At 40.2% G+C, this 17,983-nt stretch overlaps 1 protein-coding gene across 2 annotated transcripts in view; it reads left to right on the top strand.

Annotated features, from left to right (window-relative positions):
* Positions 1-17,983, top strand: part of NTRK2 (neurotrophic receptor tyrosine kinase 2) — a 201,170-nt gene that overhangs the window by 150,017 nt on the left and 33,170 nt on the right. For both annotated transcript variants that reach the window (XM_056513945.1, XM_056513951.1), the window contains 2 exons: positions 5,079-5,251; positions 8,365-8,599. In XM_056513945.1, the coding sequence (XP_056369920.1) occupies positions 5,079-5,251; positions 8,365-8,599 (408 nt within the window). The remainder of the gene's footprint in view (positions 1-5,078; positions 5,252-8,364; positions 8,600-17,983) is intronic.

Genomic DNA, 17,983 nt, shown 5'->3' with positions numbered 1-17,983 from the left:
GCATTTGAAATATCTCATTAAGTGCAGGGGGAATAGATGTCTAGAATTTGGGCTGTGCCAAGTGACCAGAAAATAATTTCGTCTGACAGGTCACAATTAGGCAACCATGTGTGCATTTTGGATGAAACCATGCAGTGAAAGAAATCATGTAGATCATATTTTTGTATTTGGTAACAAGAAATAGAGTCTTGAATCTAACAGTGGAAGAACACAAAAGGAGAACAGTCTTGTAGAGTGCTCCATCAAAAATAGCAGGGTTTTGGGTTTGTCAAGGTTATAAGCTTTTTGATACTCAGGAGTAGTTCAGTCATGTTGACTGGTGAGAAAAAAGTTAAGCCCTGAAGGGATATAACACAGACAGGAGAAAGCAAGAGACAGGAGATGGAAAAACTAGATCTGAATGAATTTTTTGTTGTATTTTGGTGAAGCTATAATGGAAATTATCTTTCCTCTATCACTTTAGAGAGCTGATTGATAGCAAAATAAAAGTATTTCCATTTACTTACTCCTTTTGAAAGTCCTCTCCAAATGGAGCCTAGCACTTCTGCTGTTAAATGCTGCACTGAACTTTGTCTCTGCTGCTCATTCTCAGTGTAAATCAAAAGGAAGAGCATTCAACCTTTAAAGGTACATATATCTCCACAGACCTTAATGATAAATCTATCCATTTTTTGGGCAAGTTGTTATACTTTTTTGGTTTTGGTTTTTGAGGTTTTTTTACAAAATCTTCTCCTTATAGTGTCCTTAGTAAGAATCTTGCAGGCAGCTATGGGAAGAATTACCTCTGGGAACAGGTTATTCCCATTTTATATTTCTGTCATTGTCTCTTAAAGATGTGACTCTGGCTGTTGTCACAGAGCGAAGTTTTTGGTGAACTGAGCCACTGGATTCATCCTCATATAACTGAGGGGTTAATTGCCTGATGCTTGCCTCTTTCTCTGTGGTTACCAACCACAGATAACAAGTATCCCTGAGCCACAGTGGAGGTCAAGGAATGGAGCTTCCCCTGCAGTGCAGAGAGCTATCCTGCACTTCAGTACAGGACTGTGTTTGGACTCCATCCTGAGCCTGGGATTCGGCAGTTTTAGTCATAGAGGAGCAGACTCAGATGCTGGCAGCAAGGGCTTTAGAGTGCTTCAGCTCCATGGACAAAACCAGAACACACCCATCACTATAAAGTAGATTTGGTGAGTCCAGGGGAAATAGTTTCTTACTGAAGAGTAAGATGTTGTCAGGGAGATTTCAGCAGAAAGGAAGCACAGCCTCACCTGCACAATGGGGGTCAGGTTGGCTAGTGGTCCCTGCCAGCTCCCTGTGCCTGCCAGTTGCTAGAAAACTTTATGGCTCATGCCTGGCCCTGAGCATCCCTCCTTCAAACTCAACATGTTCCCATCTTATCAGCCAGCTGGTATCCAAAATGCTGACATTGCTGCAACAAATTATTTAGGAGCTAAAAGGCCCAGAAAAATCTGGGAAGATAAAAAAGATCAGGCCTAACATAAAACACCAAAGAGTTTGAGCTTTTGCTCCCTTAAAGAGGAGAAAGACAATTTGTTTAAATTGCTTTTTATTAGTGTGGGCTTTTTGGGGGCAACACAGAGTATTTGGAAATAATTTCAAAAAAGTCAGAGAATTTTTAAAAAATGGAAATTTTATTTCAAATAAATTGGAAATTTAGAAATTTCCATAGGACCACACCTGGATGTTGTACTAGCATTGCCCCCATAGCACAACATATCAGGACATCATTTGCTGCAGGAACTTTTAGAGAACAGAGGGTAAAGGAAGGAAAAATTACTGTTGAGGGCCTATTTTGCTGTGTTTGTTCAGGCCTGGCTCAATGCTGTCTCTTACAGGACTGGATCCCCAGGCATAGTCTCATGCTAGTGTAGCCTCTCCAGAGCGGGAGGTGAGCCTGACAGGGCACAGACTAGCAGCTGCCTCTGGCTCCCCTGGGAGGTTTTGCTCAGCTAGCAGACTGCTGTGTGTGTGAGATCAAGAACATTTCCATGGCACCTGCACAGGAAAACCAAAGGTTTCCAATTCTTAAGACCTTCAGTTCAGAGAAGGCTCAAAACCACAACTTCATTTCTTGAGAACACATAGCAGTCAGCTCTTGTATGTTGGTGGGAAGCAGTAGCAATTATTTTCTAGGGGAAGGCTGAAACAGTAAAAAGTAGTAATAGTAGTAGTCATGTAGCTGAGAGTTTGGCTGATGTTGGTGACAGCAGTCCCCCCTCCTGCTGCTGCTCTGACAGAGTGGTGTCAGAGCTCACACTCGCTGCAGAGCACAGGGCAGCACAGACCGCACAGAGCGCTGATACCTGGACAAGGACTCTCTGGAAGACAGTAAGTGTGGGGTGGTGGTCTGGCTGTGACAAGGATGAATTTGGCAGCCTGTAAGAGCCTCTGTTTCTCAAGGAAGCTCGTCCCTCCTCTTTAACCGTGGGCCTGAGTGGCTGGAAAGCACGTGATTGAATCCCAGATCCTATTTGGGAAAGCCTCCTGTCGACTGGTGAAAGTGCTTTGTATGCAGAGCTTTGGCATGCTTGTCAGTAATGATAATAATAATTAATATGTCTTTCCTCTCTTTGTGCTCTTAGGGCTTTATTTTGGTTTTTTCTTTTTTTCTTGTACTGAGAGCAAGCTAAATGCATTAGTCAATGTCATTTCTATGTAAATTCTACATACTTATTAATTTTTTTACCTTCCAGTCTCCTCCTTGCCTGACTGTGCCAGCTCTCTCATGCATTGTGCTTATTCTGTGCACTGCATGAAATAATGAAAAGGAGATTTTGCAGTGGTGGGTGACAGAAATTCTAGTCAACCCATGGTAGTAGAAACCCTGCCTGAGTTACACCTGAGTTTTAGAGTTTTCTGCATTTTGCTGTTTGACAGAAAATGTGGAATTGCCATGGCAACTGCTCTGTCATATGATAATTTTTCTGTTTCTGTGAGATAAAAAGCATCTTCTCAAATATACAATATGCCATCCTCACAGGACAGAGCTGTCAGCATTTTTACTGTCTTTCCAGGGAAAGAGCCTGCTGGAAAGATGATCAGCCTCTGCTTCTCCCTGTCAGTTTCTTCCCAGATTGCTATTATTTTAAATTGCGTTTTGTATTAATTGTTTTTCTAATTCTGTTGTTGAGAAGATTTACAGTCCTATCACTTCATATATGAAACCATCAGAAGAAACTCAAATGACAACAGAATTATTACCGGTGATTTCAGTATATATAACACACACTGGACTTTGGGTTGGTGCCTGTATCATGTTAAAGCATCATCCCAGAGCCTGGAATATTGGAAAACATTTCAATTCCAGTGCTCACTCTGTTCAGATGTGATTGTGTGTAGACGTAGTGGGAAGCAAATTTGATATCCATTATACAGCTGTGTATACTAACACATCTTGGCTAAAGGAGCCTTGATGAGGCAATGTCCTTTTTGCATCATTGGTAAAGCTTATGAAAAAAGGATTCTGGGCCTGAAGGCATGTTAAGATTCATAAGTACATTCCTCAGGGAAGGGACATCTAAGGCATGAGTGATTTCTTTTGCCTCTAAGATCCACAGAGCCTAAAATCCACAGGGAAAAGTCCCTGATCTTAGAAGACAGCAATCCGTTCTGCCCGACTCCTTGTCCCCCCATCTGAATTTTATTATAGTAGCAATCCATTTTTCAAGACCCAGGATTGCAGTATCACAAGTAAAGCATGTGTTTCTTCCAACAGTCATCCTCTAGGCACTTCTTCACACATGCATACATATAATAGAAAAAAAGTGGACAGAATTGTCCCTGTTGAAGAAAAAGGTTGAACAAACCATGACTACTGCAGCTAAAAACTCTGTTGGCAGAAAGATTGGGTAGAATAAGAACAACTTATTCTATTTTTGTTCTCGTGAGTGTGGTTGGTTCCATGCTCTATATATTAATTCAGGATAGAAAGGAAAGTGACTAGATGGGCAGGAAAAAGGCATTTTTAGTTAAAACATTGCCACTACTTTCGTGTCTTTTTTTCCATTGTACTAAATCTAGGTATTGTTAAAATCCAAAGGTACAGAGCCCAGACAGCATTTTCTGTGAAGAATAAATTGCGAATGTTGGTAACTTGCCATCTTTCTCTTGTGGTTTTAGAAATATTTTTTGAATTAGTATAGCACAACCACTGTACCTCTTGACTACAGAGTCTATTAGTGGTTTATTGTCAATTATAATTATTCCTCATTTAATTGGTGTCAGAACTTGCTTTTTTTTGTACATGAAATTGTTTTCCTCTTCATAAAATGTAGTTTATAAGGCGAAATCAGAAACTGGCTATATGTGACAGTTAAATTAATATTATTTGATTATACAACATTCAAGCCTCCTATTTGATCCAGCAATACCCCAGAATTCTTCTGTGCATCTGCTTTCCTCCATGTCTATCACTTTAGCATTTGACCTTCAGTTACTTACACATATGCCTAATCTTAGTCATGTGAGGAGATTTACAGAATTTCAAAGAAGTTTCTGGCTGAAGTCTCAACCAGTCTTATTCTGGTCCAGGGACATACTCTCATGTGAATCTACTTAATGTACAGCAGACCACTGGGACTCACATCAGCAGTACATAAAGAATGCATCCATATTACCACTATGTGTTTTAAACCAGGAGAGCTTTATTTTAAAGAACTAACAAGAAAGGTAAATACCAGCAGGATACTAGGGGTTGCTTCAGTTAAATGCTCAAGGATACAAACCAGCTGTGTACTGGTATATTTTTGGGATGAGATCAGTTTATTTGTTCTGTGTTTGGAAAACACTTGTCACAGTGAGAGCATGAGTATTCATACATTCTCTTAAAAGAAAAGTGTTTGTTTGGGATAACATGTGGCAGGAGAATGAAAATTGTACTGCCGTTATTTAATTGCACTTCAGGATTGCATCTGCATTTCTAAAAGAGTTATTAAGTAAGTACTTCCTCCATCCTGTATGCTGTACTGTGTCCTTATCTTACCCTTACAGGGCTATTCCAAACATTTCCTACCTTCTGTGAACATCTTCCTTCCTTATATTTTCATTGTCTCCACCAGACACTGAAGGATGCCAGTGACAATGCCCGCAAGGATTTCCACCGTGAGGCAGAACTGCTAACTAACCTGCAGCATGAGCACATTGTCAAATTCTATGGTGTCTGTGTTGAGGGTGATCCTCTCATCATGGTCTTTGAGTATATGAAGCACGGAGATCTTAACAAATTTCTCAGGTAAATGCATGTACATATATTTTGATCCTGAGCCAAAAGTGGGCAGAAAAGGTAGGTGTTACTGGCACTTAATGTTAAATTAGCAACTACCACTGGAAAAAGCTGACATCTAGGAAAACAGGTTGTATGACTGTTGTCTTTTGAACTGGGATGTGGGGTTCTTGTCTTTGCCTGTTTGAAAGTACCATTCAATCAAGATTTGTACCAAAGAAATATTGTTTCCAATACATTTCAGTGTATTCTAAAAGGTTTGGTTATAAATCCTACAGTAGGAATGGTTTTCTTACATGCTTTCTGGTAGCATTTGGAAGATCCCACTCAACACCTATTGCTATCTGTAGGCGTCAAAGAGCTTCTGAAGTCTAACCCCTTTTCTCTTCCCTCCTCTCAGTGTTTTGGAAAGACAGCTATGAATCTGCAGCAAGAAAACTGTAAGCCATGGAAACTTCTGTGAATTGGAAAATGCTACACTTTGGGGTCCAGATTAAGGCTCTGTGTCATAAAGCTATTCAGGAATGTGCATAGGAAATTGAAATTTGGCAGTAGAGCAGTTTTAAATAAATAGATGATACATAAGTTTCACAGCAATAGGCAACTCATGATCCAGGAAGTTAAAAACAGAGGCCTCATGTATGTGCCATTTTTATCAGCCTGCACTTTTTGACATAAAAATAAACAGTTAATAGATGGCATTTGCTCCTATGTTAAAAATATGAGGCTATTCTTTCAATGTCTACTGTAATTTTATCAATAGGTATCACAAAGAAGATATTGCTATTGATATTGGAGATGCAGAGCAAACACTGCTACTTTTTCCGAAGTGGCTCTCCAGCCAAGAATTTAAGTGTTTTTAAGAACTAAGGGCATTTACATTTGTCTGCTTGGTCTTCTGATGAATTAGGAGAGATGCAGTTTCCCTAGATGCCATCCTAGTACATTTTCAGAAAACGGAATTTCTGTTAGAAGAAGCAAGATTCTCAGACGATGAGAAATAATTTCTTACTCCATAAGAAATCCTCATGCCTTGATTCTTTTTGATTGGCTTTTTCTTATGTTGTAACTCTGATTTTGAATTATTGTACAGAAAAGTATTTTAGCAGACAGTATATTTGCTACTTTAAGGCCTTCAATTTTAAAAAGACTATTAATCAGCCCTTGTCTTTAGAACATAAAATGATTATGCTGGGACAAGCTGTTAAACCTAAGCTCCAATTTGTCATTCCTCTCACATTTTCTGCAGCTTGTGCTGCAGACCAGAGGTTCACAGCAAAGTGGGCTGTTCCATATTTCTTACCCTGCAGCGCCACCAAAGGCTGCTGGGGAAAAATTGATCTGAAAATTTAACCCAAATGATCCTGGCTGGCTGCATGCAGCCAAAGGCTGTTCAGATCTAGGACTAAAGCCTCAAACTCGTGCCTGCCCAGTGCTTGGTCTGTGGACTAGTGGATGATGTGGCTGCAGAGAATGTCAATGTCCCTGGCTGTTGCAGACACTCAAGATCACCTCATTTATGGCCAGCATTAGATAAAGACCATGTCCTCAGGGAGACTAGCAAAAGATTAAAAGTTCTCCTATTTAGCAGCTCAAATGTTCATGTCAGAGAGCACTTATTTAAAAAATCTATGCATGATAGAGGTACAGTGTTTTTCAATAGGAATTTGCTTGAAAGTTCTAGTTGGAGATTTCATATCCTTCCATTTATTCCCACCCCCATCAACCTAGACCAGAAGACCAGATGAATGGCTGCCTGTACATACCCTGTGCCAGAGAGCTGCTTTGCCTGGTACCAGATACAGTCCCATCAGTGCTACACACCCTCCTGCATTTCTTACTCACATCTGTCACTTTGCTCATGAAATTCTTCCCTTGGGGCAATTTTAATATCACATTTCTAATTGGTAGTGTCAGATTTGATCTCACAGATTTTGATTAATTTCCAACTCTTTTCGAAACTCCTGTGCCCTTACCCTAGAGAAAAATTAAGGCCTCACCTCTGTTGAGGAGGGAAGAGGAGACATGGTCTCTTTGAAAGAATAGTTTTCAGGAATGGAATAAAAAAGGGCTTCTGAAAACACAGAAAAATAGAATGGATGGAGAAAGGATATTTAGAACATTATAAAATGTATCAAATGAGAAGTGATTGCCAGATTACCTAATTGATTTGATAAGGATTAGCTAGTAGTTCTTCCTGTAAAATATTGTTCATATGAATGTTTATATCTGTCTCTTCCAGATACTAGGATGTACACGTGTATCAGTGCTCACATAGCTAAGATGAGTAAAGCTCACATGTCCCAGTACTTCACTGGGCTTTCCTAATGCAAAATATCCCTGGTTTTCACAAAGTGCATAGAAGTATTCTCATTAATTAGTCAACTGTTCCTTCTTAGGGACTTGCCAGGTCTCAAAAAACTCATATTTCTGAAGCAGTTTTGTTTTTCCAAATAGTGTATGTTTTGTGTCCTCTTCCTATTGTCAAGAATTCCATTCTCAGGCAGAACTCACCCTTGGTGATGAAATAAGCAAAAATCCTTTCCTGCTGTGCATTTGGATAGGAAATTAGAAGTATAAATTTAAAATTGCTGCCCTTGTTTCTCAAATGGAGAAGGAAGTTAGCTCTTTCTTGCTTAAGACAAGATGGAAGGGTCAATGGCCTGTATCCCTGCAGAAATCAAGGAATGCCAGTCACAGGAAAAGTGATGCTATGCATGCCACTTCTTTGCCTTTCCCTCAATTGTTTTTCAGTCTTACAGAGTGACATGATTTTTCTTTGATTCCCAAGCAGGTTTGTTTGTCAGCTTTTCTCCAGAAAAGATTATATATATATACTATACTGGAGCAGGAGAAAGGTGACAGATGGGTACTATTGTGAACACATATGCCTTATTTCCTTGAGTAATTTATGTCCCTTTTGTAATGCTCTTCATACAACCTATCTTTCAAAAATCAAGGAAAACAGTAAATGAAAACGGCCAAGACAAAATTTTTTTCCTATTTCACCAAGGAATTTATAGGACTTTTGATGGAGTTGTGTGGGCTGATGCTCACTAATGCCTTTCACTTCCCCATTTTACAAGTGGCCTACCAGTTTATCAGATTGTGTTTTGGTGCAGGGCACATGGACCAGATGCAGGGCTGATGGCAGAAGGCAACCGTCCTGCTGAGCTGACCCAATCCCAGATGCTTCACATTGCACAGCAGATTGCTTCTGGTATGGTTTACCTGGCATCACAGCACTTTGTGCATCGGGACCTTGCTACCCGGAATTGTCTGGTTGGTGAAAACCTGCTGGTGAAGATTGGGGATTTTGGGATGTCAAGAGACGTGTACAGCACAGACTACTACCGGGTAAGTGAACTGCTGTAATAAGAAATAAGCTAGGTCTTGTTCAGTCTTCTTACCACATTGGTGTGACTGATTCTGCTTTTATACTTAACCATATGTCTGTCAGGTAATTTAGAGCCTAGCATATGGAGATCCTGGTTCTGAATTAAAAGCTTTTGGAAAACTTGGAGAGTCAATCAGAGTAGTGTGTCGACTTTTGTTGTTTATATGTGTTGGGTTTAGTTTCTAAATCACAGAAAGGTCTTTTTCTCTGGGCAAAATTGTGTATGCTTGCTTGGCATAAGCAAAGAAGAAGCAGCAGATGAAAAGGAAGACTGGTAATCAAATTTGGCCAACTCTTTGAAACTATTAAAATATGTTCTTAAATACTGCTAAGAAAAATGGAAATGGTAACTTTGCGGAGCAGTTGTATAATGTACCAGTTAATCAGAAGAAAAATAAGTACTGGGCAGTAGCAGTGACCAGTTATTTTACTCAAGAAGAGATTAGGTATGAAGTTGTTACATACTCAGCATCTGAAAGCTTTTCCTATCTTAAGTCTGGGCTTTAGTCCTACTTCTTAATGTTGAAGAGCCATTATGCAGAGAGTAAGCTCTTTTTCGTTCTGTTTTCCCTGGGCTTAGTTGCCATTAAGTGATATCTGAATTTTGTGAAGGCCTTCTGAGATTGCTGAGATAAACAAACTATGTGCATTAATGTTGTTGACGTAGTCTTTGTGCTTTGTGGTAAGTCATGTAGTTGACACCATTTGCTGTTGCTATCACGTTTGTAATTTTGTGATTGGAACTGAACCTGTCAGGTGTTTGTGGCTTGGGGCAGGCAATCCATGACCAAGTGATAATTTACAAACCCTAGAGTTTATCCAGTAAAGTAAACTCATCATCTTTAAGCACATGTTTTGTATCTGCCCCTCTTCCTTATATTCTTATTCCTTTTTGGTTATTACTTTCTTAGCCACTCAGTTTGGCTTGTGTTAATAAAGGAAAGTGTCACCTCACCATCATTATTGGTGGGATTCCTGGGAAGAGATTATCTCTACATCTGGCTGAGGTTGGACAGGGTGTAGAGGAAGCTACACTTTTGAAAATTATTGTTGAATGATGATTCACTTAAAAGCTCATAAGTAGCAACCTCCCCATTAATTTTCTTTCCTTTCAAAGACACACCTAGTATTTATTAAATATATTATCCAAATTCCTCTTATATATTCTTATTTCGGAAACTGGTACTTGGAATTATTCGATCAGCATAAAGCAATCATGACTGCATCTCAGGGCTTGAAAAAAATATACAGGATGGTAATAAATTCCTCTATGTTTTAAAGGACACCAGGGAGCCGAGGCTAAGTTTCTTGATTTTGCATCTGATTTTGCATATTGCATTTTTGCACCACTTGTTGGACTGAAGTTGTGTCTCTGTTCCATACTTTAGTGTTTACCATGTTGTCATTACACTTAAGAATGAAGGTGTATGCAAAAAATATGTTTCCAAAGGTTGTTACAGTTAGAGGCAGCATTTTTGAACGTATGCTTTGCTTATTTTTTGAAAAAAAAATAGTAACTGCTGCATAAAAACTATCTGCAAAAGGGGGTAGAAGGTCAGTAGTCATATGGCTTTCCTGGGGCCTGGCATTTGATAGTGCACAGACTCTGGCATCAGTGCAAGTGCTCACTTGCTCTGGGTTTAATCCTTGGGTCTTGCACATGAGTACTCAAGGAAGCAAAGTTTCTACACACTGAAACACAATTTTAAAACAACACCCATGACCTGGAAACTGCAGGAGCTCAGGAAATTCTGGAAATTCTAGATAGTCCTTGAGCACCTCTCAAAGGACCTAATTTAAGGGGTACATTTTGTTTCCCACTGTCCCTCATACAGAATCACTCTTCTTTCCTTCTTCTCTCCCTTCTCTTCACTTATTTTTGAGGTGAAGGAGGGCTTCTGCAAGGTCCAGGGTGTAATGAAGGAGAACAAAGAGGTAATAGGGTGAAGAGGATGCAGTCATTGATGTGAGAGAGGGAACAAAAGAGCTGGGAAAGGTAATTGTAGAGAGGTGTTAGTGAAAGACAGAAATGTGAATGAAGAGAGAAAGCAGTAAACAAGTGTCAAAGGGGATAATGTAAAATAAATGCCCCATCCAAACTGGTGGCATAAGCTTGCAGAGTGATGGGTGGATATGAAACTTCAAGTCGGGAAGTTGCTAGTTCTACACAGTAAGAAAAGCAAGAAGCATAACTTCTCTGGTGCCTCATGTTCCAACTGGTTTCTAATTAGTGCAGAGGAGGGACAGAACCACAGCCTGCCATGCCACCATATTTCACAGCTGATACAAGTTGGAAGTATCAGTTGAGCCTGTGAAGTTTTGGCCTGCTCTGGGACATATCTGGGCTGGTCAGAGTGTGGTCATGAAAAAACCAAGGCAATTATGAATTCCCAGATGCTTGCCTGGAGAATTGCATCCTTGGCAGGCCTAAATCAGTGATAACACTGGAATGGCACTGATGTACCATACCTAATTGCTTATAGCAGGCTAAGTCTTTTTAACTGCTCAGGCTTAATCACTCACAGAGAAGTAAATCATCCCCCACCCTGACAGCTTTATCTGATGCTCATTGGAGAGATTTACACAATTCCAGAATTCTGCAAGAAATAATTCGTCATTTGTGGGTTTTAATACACTGGAATTTTTTTTTTTTTTTTTTTTTTTTTTTGAGCTTGCCAGTCAGTCATGATGTTAGATTTGCCCAAGATGATTATTTATAGCTTGCTTCTGTAAGATAAGGATGATCCCAAATCATTGTGCACTGTTAGATTGTTAATGACATTCTGCATTGAATCTGTTCATCTGTTAAGAGATGCTTCAGGGAAGAGGGGGAAGAGAAGTAACCCTTGGACTGGCAATACATGTGATGTGTGGCCCTGATTGCACAAGCTTTCATTTTTTCTCCCCCTCTTTTTTCGTCTTTTTCATCATGCAGGAATCTTGTGGGTGGGGGAAGTCCTGATGTACATACTAGCATCCAATGTAACTGCAATAGGTTTTGATAGTCAGACCAGATGAGCCTGGGGATATGAAGAAACTGTGATGGCTTTTCTTACCCAGAGGTCCTCTACACCCCAGGCCAAAGTTAAACAACTGTCAAGTAATTGGTTTGGTCTGTGAGCCAAACAGCTCCAGCAACACTGCTGCACTTCAATCCTTACAGCACAAAAGATCCTTTCACAACGTTATTTACTTGCAGAGCTTAGCTCTCAAGTTTATTAGGGGCTTTTATTTGTTTTGTTGATATCTGGTGTTTGTTGTCTGATTTCCTACCCCCACAGGTCAGGGTTTCCTATCTTACTCTAAGATACCCAGGTAACGGTTTAAAGTAGCTTTCACTGCTTTTAAGTGTTGACACTGAAGCCTGGGAAGAATTACATAGTTGTTATTTGTTCTTGCATTCAGAGATAATGTATCAGGGAGGGCCTTTTCAGGCTTCCAGTTCAGGTTCGCAAGTGATTGCTTAGTACTTCGTCTTAAAATAATTTCAACATTTCTTGATTATGAGCAAAAAGCTTGAAAAAAAAGTAGAAGTCATCTTATCCCAGTATTTGGAAAAACTTAACACTTTATGCTTTAAATATCCAGCCTGGTCAGCCAACTACAGGCTTGAGCCAAGGTTTCAGAAGAAACTGTGATCTCACCAGACTAAGCAAGAGCTTTACCATTAACTTCATTAGGACCAGAGTTTCACTCTTCCCGATTTTTATGCTTGTCCAGTGCAGGATAGACATTCTGTTTCTTATTTAGATTTACAGAGCTCAGTTTTGTAATCCTTATTTAGCTATTGTATAACCGACTTGCCTTTATGTAACAGCACAAGAACGGTGGAGAAAATATGGGCTCCTTTTCTCAGCTTGCACAAACCACTCAAGACTTTGTCAAAAGTCTGGGCCAAGTGAGGTTTTTGTCTTGCTTTAGCCTCAATTTGCCCTAAAAATACAGAGAGGTTCACAAATTAGTTTCCTTCACTTCTGGCACAGATCAGGAAGACGACTAAGAGGATGTTTCAGTATAAATTTCAGTTATTCCATTTCTCTTTAAAATCTTCTCCACATTTGGTACTGTTTTGCTATTTAAAGAGAGCACGGCATGTCAGATTAGAAGAAGAGACATAGGTTACTAAATCTTTCACTCTTGAAGGAAGCCACACAGTGGGTGTTAAGGGTAGGAGCAGCAAGAACCTGAGACATCATCATACTGCAGGGAAAATACCAAAACTCACTAGTAGTTAGCCCCTTCTATATAAGACACCAAGCCCCCAAAAATTCTAATCTGCCAGGGAAAAAGAGAAGATTCCAACAGTGTCCTAAGCATCTAAAGAGAAACTATGCTTGGCAAAAGTTCCTGAGAGATCTTAGGAAGTGGGTCACACCTGACACGTGGCAAAGATGTGACAGCAATCAACATCAGACATTTCTCTGAAAATCACCTTCTGAACTGTAGAAAGCTATGTGGGCCCAAGCCAGCTGCACCAGCCTGTGGCATAGCTTGCTTTTGGTGATGTTCCTCAGAGCACATCTGGCCATGTTGCCTGTCCTCAGCTCCTTAAAGCAGTTTGGGAAACAAAGCTGATCTGGAATCAAATCATATGACAAGAGGGAAAACAAAAAGGCAGCTCCTGAAGAAAGACTTTAGTTGAATAAGTTAATGAGGTGGAGCCTGCAAAATGCTGCCAGGCTTCTTCTGAAATATGTCTCAGGTTTCTGAAGACTGGATTTCTAAATCCTGAATCCCTCCTGTCCTGTCATGCAGCCCCCTTCTCTCAAAGTGGATGCTGCAAATAAGTAGAATCCTGTGTTGCCAGTGCTTTTCCCTAAAGGCTGCACAACAGCTTCTCTGTCCTAACAGCTGCATTTTAAAAAAAATTCAGCAACCTGAATTAACTAATGAGCAATAGACACCTACTTGATCATATTATTCTCCTCTCTTTCCAGCCTTTAAATCTCAATTGTATTTGGAGAAGCTACTCCTGTCCCCTGCCAGACTGTTTTAGAGGGTTAAAGACGGCCTACTGTCAGGAAATAAGTGTCTTCATTTTTCCCCTTTGAAGTGGCCTCCTCCAATGACCTTCTGTGTGCAAAAAAGCAATTTTTATATCTCTTTCTGGTACAGACATTGCTAGAACTGTGAGTGTTATTTTCCAAATCAGATTTTTCCCTTTCTTGGATTAGAGGTACCTCCCAGCCTCTAATGAGAACGTGCTGCATGGTACATCTAAACTCACATAGCCTGTGTTACTGGCATATGTTTACTGTATTGTCAGACAATGCCCTGGGCCACTTTCTTTTCTAGTCCTTCCAAATGAAGAACATCCCTTTTTTTCCTAAGTTTTTGGTTTCAGTCCCTCAGCGAATGACTTTGCAATTCATACTGGCACATTTTGTACCTCTAGTGGTTGAGAAAGACTGTTGTTTCTCTCTTATTTTTATTGTTTCTTTGGGGGCTGGTTGTTTACTTTTGGTTTTGAGTTTTGTTTTTTTTTTTTAATTAGAATTCAGGTCTGTCTAAAGTGGTGTAAAGAACTAAAGAAACAGAATCAGGCTACCAAAATGTAAACAGCTGATGGATTGAGAAAGGTTTGTAGGGAAGTTTCCTAGATTTTTATAGCTTTGCTTCCTAATGTTTCCCTGATAATTTCTATTTAATGCAAACATTAAGTATTCTGTGATGTTTGTCTTTTTAAAAAATAGACTTCCCATGCACTTTCAGTTAAGACAGGAGAAGTTATTAAACTCCTTAACCTCCCAGACTTCCAGAGAAACTAATGGGTACACAATTTGCCATTCCAGAGCTATTATAAAAATACATAGATTTTGGACCTTCTTGTTACATAAAAAAGGCAAACAACCATTTTGAGAAATCATTTTGACATTTGTGAGTGTTAAAGTCCTCAGCAAACAGTTCTTATTCTGATTTTTGCTGTTCCGTAACAAGGCAAAAATAGCAGTTTGAAGAACAGTGAAATAATATTAGAATTAAAGGAGTGAAAGAGTATCTTGCCCATTAGCCATACTCTCCCTTCATGTATGAATTTAATGTTGTAGAGTGCTGTATTTCTGGAAACTGCATGATACACTTTCTGGTGACACTCTACGAAATATTTTCCAAAAGATAAGGCTAGTAAAATAATCACCAGAGAGTGATCTCGCTTAAGCTATTTCCAGTACCTAATGCCTATTTGCAAGGAGAATTAATGCATGACAGCAAGGGGCTAAAAAAAGAAAAGGCTGGTTTATCATTATTTGGGCTGTAACTAGCCAGGCAAACACCATGATACAAATGTTTACAGTGAGGAACAAGTGTCTGTCTATTCTGAGAGGGCAATAGCAGCAAACACCTGCAGGTCTCAGCTGTCACTACAGAGATGAATACCTGCGTGTGGGAGTTTGGAGGAGGCTGCACTAAAGAAAACAAGAAAGAGTTACTGGGAAGTCAAGTAGCTTGTCAAGGCATTCTCGTAGGTGTGTGTATTGAATTGTCACAGTTTGAAGGCACAGTTTGAAGGCTTTTTATTAGCTGCTATTTTTGCATCCATTGCTCAAAAGGAAATTATCTGCTTCCCTACATGGACTTCTCGGCTTTCCTCCTCCGTCAGAGGCTCATTGCATCATGTGTAGTGCTGGGGAGGACAGAGGGTTCCAGCAGCCCTGGAGGACATGCACAGATGATTTCACACAACTGGAAACAATACAAGAATAGGCCAGCTTGAGAGATGTAAATCCAAAGTAGCTGCCTTGAAGTCTGTGCAGTAGCTCTGAACTTAAAGTAACATAATCACAAGCAGAATTAGGCCCAATAATTTTAAAAGGTTTCCTGAAAGCCACTGCAATGTCAGCATTTAGAAACTGGTATGCACCAGGATATGGCTGATGACAAAGGATGAGCACCATGGCTTGATACCTGTTGTTACTTGCCCATGCCAGCGTATATTCTGTGCTGTGCAGGAGGCATGGTCTGTTCCCAGCTTTTACTTACACAGCTACTGATTTGATTCCTGGTTGCACTTGGAATTAGAGCTGTTTAACTTCCTCAGTTCTCCGCAGAAACCTAATTTCAGCTTTGTCGTAAGCAAGAAGAAGTTCCAACTTCTTTAGTACAGCTGTAGATGTAGTCACTTCCTAAGTGAAGTTTTTTCATCATCTTCACATCAGGGTTATTGGTCCTACTTGCACCTCTGTTTCCATCTGTTTTCACCAACACAGATCCTAAGAGGGGAGTCCAAGAAAATTTTCCTTATTAGTGTTAGAAGAAAGAACATCAGATGTCCAACATATGTAGTGTGCTGCATCTAATAGTCAGGTCTTACTAAACTCTGCCTTGCAGGGTTAATGACAGGTTGATAATACAGAAAATCAGACTTCTAACTGAGGGGTTGTGACATGTTTCACTTGGTCAGATTTAAGCCCCCATTTGCTTTAAATGTGCAAAGACAGCTTCATGTCTCCTGGAGTACGTTCTCCTTCAGTCTGTGAGATCAAAGAGGGCGGAAACAAAAACCCAACAGCTAGGTTGAAAAATTAAGCTGATTAAAAGACAGACTAAACCAAAGTGACCTTGTTGCTGTGACCAGTTACTTGATTATCCATTGAATTTCAGTGCCTAATTTTTCCTTTTTAAATCCACTAGCATTAGATTTATATCAATGTTGTTCTTAGGCAGCATGTCAAGAAAATAAGTTCACCTTGAGAAAAACAGTCCAAGCCAGAAGGCAGTACCTAGAAACATGTTATCCTGTTGAACTACAATATAGCTAAAAGTGTTGAATGTGTGTCAATCAAAATATTAAAGTGTTTTGAAATTTTCAAATGGAAAATTTTCCTCTATTTGTTTCTCTTAAAAGCTTTGAGAATTTAGTATTTAGTTCCATACTGGTTATGGAACATATATTACAGTTTTCAAGTGGCTGAAAGTTTTGGATTTCCCACCCTATTGTTACAGCATTTTAATGGAGTGCTTTTCAGCTGGTTACTCCTGCAGTATGCAGTTGGTAAGAGCCATAGGATCCACATGCACGCCTATAGGATAACAGGAAGTTTACACAGTCATCGTCACCAGTGGCTGACACAAGCTTTTCTGCTGAGGGGCTCTTAGCACAGATGTTCATTAACTTAAAAAGTCCTTTTAAAATTATACATACAAAACTGAATCATTCTCAAAAATAACCACACATATGGATATAAATTGCAGGAAAGCAATGATTCACACATTGAAATTAGCCTTAGGAACTGCAATTTGGAGAGCTTTGCAGAACTCTGATCGTAATCGCCTCATTCCATTAAGCAGCAGCAGAGCTGTACAAAGCTATTTTTTGCAGGTGCTGAAACGATTTAACTGTTGTTTAGATGATTAGCACATAAGAGTGCCATGTCCTCAATCCCATCCTTGTTCACAATTTGCTGGATTGTACTTGAAATATTGGTGGAGGCTATTTCTATTGACTTTACTAGAGCCAATTCTTTGTACAAGGTATTAGAAAGTGAAAAGTTTATGGGCAACTTTTTCTAGGCACAGAACGGCAAGAGAATTTATTAAGTAATTCCTGGGGTTTTTTTCTTCCAGGGCCAGGTCTTTGTGCAGACTAATAACACCTTTTAGTAATTATGGGGAGGAACCATGTGTAAATATCTGGAGATACTGTACTGCAGTGCTACAGATTGTCACTTTAGGCAGGCAGTCTGCAAAGCAATTTACAGAATTCCAAAGGTTAGCAGCTGAAACTGTTGACTTTTTGATGTGTGATGCGCACAGTGTGAGGGGAAGATGATGTGGGAACGAAATCCGTGGAAGGTCTGTGGGAGCAGAGTGGGGCAGTGGGATGGCATCTCCCGGTGTCCGGGGCGCTGCGGGCGCTGGCGCGGAGTGTGCGGCCGCCGATGGTGGGGACAGCGCGGAGAGGCCACCCAGAGGGAGCAGCCTGGACGGGAATCCTCCTTTGATGTCTGGTCACTGAATCAGCTCCCTGCAGAGTCTTTGCAGGCTTCCAGCTGGAAGGTTTTCTTATGCAAATGGCCTCTCTCCTTGCACTAAAGAAAGCAGTTGCTAGGCAGTTTTCCTAAATATGCATTTTTTTTACCCTGGGCTTGACGAACAATCGGCACTCTTTTGGCCCACAGAACTCAGGAAGCACGGGAAGGAAGAATTAGACAATTAGACTATGAAGTGGTACGTGTAATAGGATGGATCAAGAGGATGAGAGGACAGCAACAGCTAGCAATAGAGCCGAGGCTACAAATCTGTCTCTGCAGAGCTGTGTGTGCATAACAGAGAGCTGCTGATGGTGATGGAAATGGGGAAGAACTGTGTGGTACTGCAGAACATCTCCGTCTTCACTGCTCTCTGGG

This window comes from Oenanthe melanoleuca, chromosome Z (genome assembly GCF_029582105.1).
Source record: "Oenanthe melanoleuca isolate GR-GAL-2019-014 chromosome Z, OMel1.0, whole genome shotgun sequence".
NCBI lineage: Eukaryota > Metazoa > Chordata > Aves > Passeriformes > Muscicapidae > Oenanthe > Oenanthe melanoleuca.
The sequence above is the reverse complement of the archived record's forward strand: the minus strand, read 5'-3'. Positions and strand labels throughout refer to the sequence as shown.